The sequence below is a fragment of the Rhinopithecus roxellana genome, chromosome 2 (assembly GCF_007565055.1).
Source record: "Rhinopithecus roxellana isolate Shanxi Qingling chromosome 2, ASM756505v1, whole genome shotgun sequence".
Taxonomy (NCBI): Eukaryota; Metazoa; Chordata; class Mammalia; order Primates; family Cercopithecidae; genus Rhinopithecus; species Rhinopithecus roxellana.
In genome coordinates, this window is record NC_044550.1 from 30914181 (window position 1) to 30922153 (window position 7973).

The 7973-nt window shown below is 46.8% G+C and overlaps 1 protein-coding gene across 1 annotated transcript in view; it reads right to left on the reverse strand.

Annotated features, from left to right (window-relative positions):
- Positions 1 to 5023, reverse strand: part of PRSS12 (serine protease 12) — a 70117-nt gene extending 65094 nt beyond the window's left edge. The window contains exon 1 of the mRNA XM_010364854.2: positions 4378 to 5023. Within this exon, the coding sequence (XP_010363156.2) occupies positions 4378 to 4879 (502 nt within the window). The 5' untranslated portion in view covers positions 4880 to 5023. The remainder of the gene's footprint in view (positions 1 to 4377) is intronic.
- Positions 5024 to 7973: the final 2950 nt, after the last annotated feature.

Below are 7973 nucleotides of genomic sequence, written 5' to 3' on the forward strand. Positions count from 1 at the left end.
TTTCTAAAACCACACAAAAAGTTACCATTGGCATGCCTTACACCTGCTCTTAAAGCCTAACAGGGTTAAGTCACAGAATGGTGGGCTCAGTTAGTCTATATCATCACCTACCACTCTGCATTTTAGGTGAGTTCTAATGCCCTTCCATGTGTTCTGCCTGACTGTGACAGAGTTTTCACATGCAAATCAATCTGACTGCTCAATAGAAATGCATGTTCCATTCTCGATCCAGATCTGAGAATTACTCAGAGCCTGGGCTAGTCTAGGAATCTGCATTTTAACAAGTCCCAAGGTGATTCTAAATGCTCATAATGAGACCAGCTCCCCGGGCTGATTCAGTGTATTCCCATAGCCAGAATGATTCTTTCTTTCTTTTTTTTTTTTTAAGACAGAGTTTCGCTCTTGCTGCCCAGGCTGGAGTGTAATGGCGCGATCTCGGCTCAATGTAACCTCCGCCTCCCGGTTTCAAGCGATTCTCCTGCTTCACTCTTCCAAGTAGCTGGGATTACAGGCATGCGCCACCATGCCCGGCTAATTTTGTATTTTTAGTAGAGACAGGAGTTTCTCCACGTTAGTCAGGCTGGTCTCAAACTCCCGACTTCAGGTGATTCGCCTGCCTCGGCCTCCCAAAGTGCTGGGATTACAGGCATGAGCCACCGCTCCCAGCCCTAGAATGATTCCTCAGTATTAATTTGCAAGTTTCATAAAACCAGGGCCCAGGTATCATGTTTCCTGCTCTCTGGCATCTGAGCCACTGGAACATCCACGCCCAGCCCCGGCTCACCTGAGGTCCCCAACTTGCCCCTTCAACTTGGCTTCAATCAACTCTTCACCACGGAGACACCAACTTCCTGATTTTTCCTGATGCAACTAGATATGCAACTCTGGCCACCAGTTTATTTTTTAAAGGAGGGATCACATTACTATGAATTGTTCTTTCTTTTTGCCCTGGATTTCTGTAAAGAAACAAATATGTCCGGCACGGTAGCTCATGCCTGTAATTCCAGGCATGTCCCACCTTGGGAGGCTGAAATGAGTGAATCGCTTGAGGTCAGGAGTTTGAGACCAGCCCGGGCAACATGGCAAAACCCCATTTCGATTAAAAATACAAAAAATCAGCTGGGCATGGTGGTGCACACCTATAATCCCAGGTACTCGGCAGGCTGAGGCAGGAGAATCATTTGAACCTAGGAGGCAGAGGTTGCACTGCACTGAGATTGTGCCACTGCACTCCAGCCCAGGTGACAGACAGAGACCCTGTCTCAAAAAAATTAAAAAAAAAAAGAAAGAAAAAGATACCAGATATTTTTTAAGCATAAGAGACTGTAAATCATGTGCATCGGGCCAAACATAATTCTCTTTCTTCCTGTTAGACTAGTCCATAAACTACAAAATGAGGATTACAAGTAAAGAAATACAGCAAAATGAGCTGTGAAGTAAAAATATACATATCTAACCCTATTTTCTCCTGCACTCCTCATAATATGTCTTCACATATTTCCATCCATAAAATGCAGGAACTCACTCATAAGGTTGCTACAAGAATGAAATGAAGCCGGGAGCAGTGGCTCACACCTGTAATCCCAGCACTTTGGGGCAGAGGCAGGTGCATGGCCTGAGGTCAGGAATTCAAGACCAGCCTAGCCAACATGGTGAAACCCCATCTCTACTAAAAATACAAAAATTAGCCAGGCGTGGTGGCAGGCGCCTGTAATCTCAGTTACTTAAGAGGCTGAGGCAGGAGAATCGCTTGAACTAGGGAGGCAGAGGTTGCTGTGAGCTGAGATTGTGCCACTGCACTCCAGCCTGGGTGACAGAGGGAGATTCTGTCAATAAATAAATAAATAAAAATTAAAAATGAAATGAGAAAATGCAAATAAAATGTTTAGTCCAGCATCCAACACAGAATGAATGCACAGTAAGTCGTAGCTAATGTGATCAGGCCAGGTTGTTTTGAGTACATGCTCAGTGCTGCAAAGGTCTTTTAAATTAATTTACTCAAAACTTGCTTTTCTCCTGATGAGGAAACCAAAGCTCTAAAAGTTAAGAGTTTTACCTGACAGTGCACAGCCACTGGCAGAGCCAAAGCAGACACCAGCGTTTTCTAAAGCACAATTCAATATTCTTTTCACCACTCCATGAAACTTTTGTTCACACTCCTAACTGAAATGTAGGACCAAGAGAGCCATAAGGTTCAGAATATGGCAGTCATCTCAAAGCTATAGGCTATGCCCAGGCAGACCTGCAGGAGTAAATGACAGAATGAGATTGAGTCTGTGAAAGTCATTCATTATTACACAGCTGATTGTTTTCCTATTTTTTTGTGGTGGTGGGAAGGGCATTTATCTCCCATCATGAGTAGTTTCTTTTGTTTCTCTTTTGTTCAATCACTTTACTCCAAGAAGTACAAACAACTATTATGCAGTATTTGAGATTTTGTCTGGTGAGAGTTAGCTAGGAACATAAAGGCATTCAAAAGATTTACATTTCTAGTCAACTGAAGAGGGTGCGGTGGCAGGATATCCAAGGACAAGTTACTCTCCTTGTCTGAAATATAAGGCTAAGAGTTATGTCAGAAAGAGAGCAACAGATCACTATCATTTTCTAACTTTAAATTACTTTTCTTGAGTCTGTGCTTATGTACTTAAAGAGAAGTTGTATATTCTCTCCTACACATTCATTCTCTAATAATTCTCCACTCTTATCTATTCACAAAACTAAGAATACGCTGGGCGCAGTTGGCTTCACGCCTGTAATCCCAGCACTTAGGGAGGCCGAGGCGGGCGGATCACCAGGTCAGGAGATCAAGACCATCCTGGCTAACACAGTGAAACCCCGTCCCTATTGAAAAAACACAAAATAATTAGCCGGGCGTGGTGGCGGGCGCCTGTAGTCCCAGCTACTCAGGAGGCTGAAGCAGAAGAATGGGGTGAATCCGGGAGGCAGAGCGTGCAGTGAGCCAAGATCACGCCACTGCACTACAGTCTGGGTGACAGAGCAAGACTCTGTCTCAAGAAAAAAAAAAAAAAAAACAAAACTAATAATAATATGAAGATGAAAAAAGTCAATGTTTGCTAAACATAAGATTTTACTATAAATAATCTCTTATGGTGAATAACGAGACAATGCTAGCACTCTTTGTTGACATCACCTCAAATATTTTTATACCCACATTGGCATTCCATTCATGAAACACAAGTAAAGCGATGACTTCATTCCTGAGGACGAAGGATAATTGATCTTAACCTTCCTATCACTTTTCCTTAACTCAAAGCACTAATGTAATTGAAGGTACTGATAAATAAAATTTCTCCAGGAAAGGAATGACATTGTGACAGCTAACCTCCAAGTTACCTCCAAAAAGTACAAAGTACAATGTGATTCAGGATCTCAATTCAGAAAACCCTTGCCCCACAGTGTGAATGGAAAGCTTCCAAAAATATTTTGTTGAAAAGAAATTCAAACTTTGGAGGATATTAAGTTTTTCTTCCCCAGTTTTTAAAGAAAAAAAGAAAAACTAATCTCAACAAAATTCCAACAATTCAAAATGAAGCAATGCTCAAAGCTGGATTATTCATTTACATTAAATTTATTCGTGGGATGCTTTTATTACCACAAACCTAAAACATTTTGTCACTTTCATCTCCTGATATTACCAACTAATCCTGATTTTCCACATATAACATATAAAGTTAAGTAATGGCTCTGGAAAACTGTGTATGACTGTATCAAGTTGCTGCTTCACCAAGATAGTAATATTCCCACCTCTTTTTCCTTTCTTTTTTTTCCAGTCACTGATGATACTTCCTATACTGAGCTGGAGTATGTGAATATGGCTGATTTTGGCCACATAATTTTGCCATACTTTTTAAAACAGAGGTCAATAGTAAAATCAAGGCAAAAATATTACCACATTTTTCCAAATCGGAATCTAAAGAATGGAGGGAAGGTTCTTGGTTGTCACGTTAATGTAACATTTCCCTTTCCAGAACAAGTAATTAGGAACTTTCTCTCCTTCTGTGCCTCTTCAATGTAAATATGGTAACCCTATAAACGTAAGCTAATCTAGAGAACAGACGTCCAAAGCACACTGTCACCCAATACACACAGTGGCCAGAGGACAGAAACCCAGAGCTCAGCACCTTGCATAGAAACTCTCACCCCTGACAACCTTCACACAAGCACATCTGGCTGGCTTAGATTTGCAGCACCAGTATACCTTACTGGTAACCCAGCTGCAGCCCACCATCACAGCCCGCAATGTAAGCCCACAACCCCTCACCCCGTCACTTTTTCAAAGAGACCTGTAAGCTGGCCCCAAGCCTCACTAGCTCCGGGCCGGTCCCGAGTGTCCGCGGCCGCCCCAAGGCCACTCACCGTGTCTGCAGTCGCAGTAGCCCCAGTCCACCTTGCCGCGGGCGTCTCCGTAGAAACACCAGGGTCTGCCCGTGCCGTCCGGGCTCCGACAAAAGTTGTGGCGCTGTCCTCGCAGCTGAGCCCAGCTCGCCGGGGGCGACCGCTCCAGAAAGGGTGGCACCTCCGCCCACCGCAGACACGGGGCGCCGAAGTCAGTCACGCTGACCCATGGCTCGCCGGTGGGGCAGCCCCAAGCGTGCGGCCGGCGCGTGTGCCCGGCCTGGAGGGCGTGCGGGCGCTGGGCAACGAGCGCCCTCGGGGGGCGCGCGAAGCGAGGGAGAGGCGGCGGCGGACGCGTCCTCGGGGGCCGCTGGTGGGTGGGAAGGTAATAGGGGTACTGCGGTCCGGGAGGGGGCGGATGGCGGTGGCGGTGGTGGAGGGAATCATTGAGCACAGAATCAAAGCCAACCACTTCGGGGAGCGCCCCTAACACCAGGGCCAGCACGAAGCGGGCGAGCGTCATGGTGCCAGCGCTGCGGACTCTGGTCCATGCTCTCCAGATTCTCCGGCTTGGAGCGGAGAAGAGGAGGGGGCGGGGGCGGGGCTGCTGCGTCCCTCGAATCCCCTAGCCCCCTCCCGCCCCCGCGCGCGGACCGCCCTCGCCTCCCCAACCTCGCCTCTCGCCGCTGGTGCCCTGCCGGCCTCGGCTCCTGTGCCCCGGCGGCGACCGCGGGTGGGGGAATCTGAAGCTCAGCCGAGCCCCAGCCGGCGGAGAGAACCTGGAAAGAGAAGGCGCGGACGCAGCGGGGGGCAGTGGGGCCTGAGCCCCAGGTAGCGGCGCAGGCACTAGCCCGGGAACTCTGCCCCCTGGGGGCGGGCGCCGGCCGCGCAGGCGGCTCGGGACCTCCTCTTGGCCCCTGCCAGGCCCACCGCAGTTCGCCCGCACGGCACTGTCAGCTGCCGGGGCTGAGCCCGAGGGTGCCCGCGCGGAGCACGGTCTTGGCTGCCCCTTGCCAGCATGCAGCACCAGCACAGCCCAGCGTTGGCGGCTCCGAAGTCTGGCACCGGCCCCTGCCGTCATCTCTCCTCCAACCTCGTCGCCCCGTATCTTGTTTCCTCTGTTTTGAAATCTTTACCAAAGTGTGGATGGATTTAGATGCAGCTCTCCCCTGACGACTCCCAGGATAAAAGTTATCAAAGCCCACGAGGAATGTTAAAGCCGTATCACTGAACTATAAGCTCTTCAAGGACGAGACCACGTTTTATTCAGCTTGATATCCCCGTGCCTAACACCGTGCCCCAGTAAACATTGGCTGAAATTAAATTCCTGAACCGACTCAGGGAAAGGAGCTTGAGCCTTTCTGCTTCCTGCCTCCGACTTTCCAGCCGGCGCCCTGGACAACACCAGTTGTTTGGTTATTATTGGGATTCAGTGAGGCTCTCTTAATACCAAATTTCCTAACCAGGGAAGACTTCATCCGTCCCGGTTTCCATCGTATCCAAAAGTCCATCCCCCTAGCACCTGCCTCGTTTTTTTTGCAGGGCAAGGGACTTCAGTTAAGCCTATTCATTTGCCTCTCCAGAATAGACTCTGCCTGCTGACAATTTTGAGGCTTCACTGTTGGCTCGACCTCAACTAAGTAGGGCCCTTTCAACACTCCCCGCCTCCCTCCCGCAGGCTCCAAAACACTGTTGGCTTACAATTAAAAAAAAAAAAAAATCACTGGAGCTGGATGTTTTAGTATTTTGCCTTTCAGCTGTTTCTGACTATGGCATCAAAGTTTAACAAGGAAAAGGAAGCCTGTAAAGAAGGCTACATTTTATTTTCTGGCATGGTCATGTTTCATTGTGAGAGAGCAATGCTGTCTCATAATACAATATACCCTGAAGAAAACTTGAACAAAATGCAAATGTTTATTGTTAAAACCTAGGGTTCAATTAGGAACTGAATTAATTCACTACTAGCTTTAAATAAGCCATCTTTAGCCGGGCGAGGTGGCTCACACCTATAATCCCAGCAGTTTGGGAGGCCGAGGCAGGCGGATCACATGAGGCCAGGAGTTCGAGAACAGCGTCGCCAACATGGTGAAACCCTGCCTTTACTAAAAATACCAAAAGCCGGGGGAGTGCTAGCGCGCGCCTGTCATTCCAGCTACTTGGGAGGTTGAGCCAGGAGAACCGCTTGAACCTGGGAGAGGTTGCAGTGAGCGGAGATCATGCCACTGCACTCCAGCCTGGGCGACAGAGGGGAGATCTTGTCTCAAAAAAAAAAACCACTTTACTTTTTTGGGTCATTTTATTGTTTTTTGTCTCACTCTTGTTAATGAAATATTTGATTTTGCTTCAGAGAGAACTGGGTAAAAGAAATGATATTAAAAGTCCAGGGATATATTTGTCAAATCTTTATTCAAGATGTTTTTATTCCAGTTGTTTTTACCCATTATTTTTTTACTAATACTTTTCTAGCTCCAAAAGCATAGTTAAAACTATACTTGTGGAAGACAATGAAAGATAAAAGATATATCTGGAGTAGTGTATTTGTTCATTTTAGCGAGGGTTGGCAGAGCTCACCCGTCACAGATTTTTGAAATAATAGGCAACAGTTCTATCAGGGGTCAGCCCTTTTCCTTTCTGACTGTCTCTTCCTCCTCAGGCTATACACCTGACGGCCCAGGGAAGGCTCATTTTAGGACTGTGGGGAGACTACTTGAATCCTGCTCCCATCCCTTCCCACATGACCCCTGCAATCACTGCTTCCATGCTTCCTGGGGGTCCAGAAGCTGACCCAATTCCCATGCATCTACATACCTTGCAGACAGGAAAATAATGAGAGAGAAGTGAATAAAGCAGAAGACTGTTAGATCTGAGCTCCAGAGAGGAGCATGGCCTCGGGCAGTCTGGCCTCTCCTCCACTTCCCTGTACTCTGAGGCCTCTTAACATTTAACAGACTATAAAGTTGATATACACAAAGTGGAGTTACCCACAGAAAATTCCACATCCGGATTTCATCATTTAAGTTTTAAAACATGCTTTTCTTAGAAAATATAAGGGTATTTATGTAATTATGATGTGAGGGCCTCAGCTTGGGTTTTGCCTTCTATTTGACAGGAAAAGTGTGTCTTAAATAGCTCTCTTCTTGACATATTAGTCCCCTCCTCTGCTAATATTTTCTCTTCCTCTCTTCTTTCATTTCTCCTTGCTGCTACCAACATACAGATGTTTAGAATTTCCAATTCCCAATTCAATCCCTGAAATGCATTTCTCCCTCTTCTGCCCGTCACATCACAGCATGCATGGAGTTTGGGGGATTTAAGAGTACAGGGGTTTGCAGGAAGAAATCCTTTCCTTCTACCTCTATTAAGGCACTACTTAGTCAAAGTTCCCTCCCAGGATTCTCATCACCCTCTATTATGGATAACAATGCAAAGGAGAGAGGAGGCAATTCCATCTTGTTACAACTGTAAGAATCCTTGTCATGTGCAGTGGCTTAAGCCTATAATGCCAGCACCTTGGGAGACTGAGGTGGGAGGATTGCTTGAGCCCAGGAGTTCAATACCAACCCGGGCAACATAGTGGGACTCCGTTTCTCCAAAAAAAAAAAAAAAAAAAAAAAAAA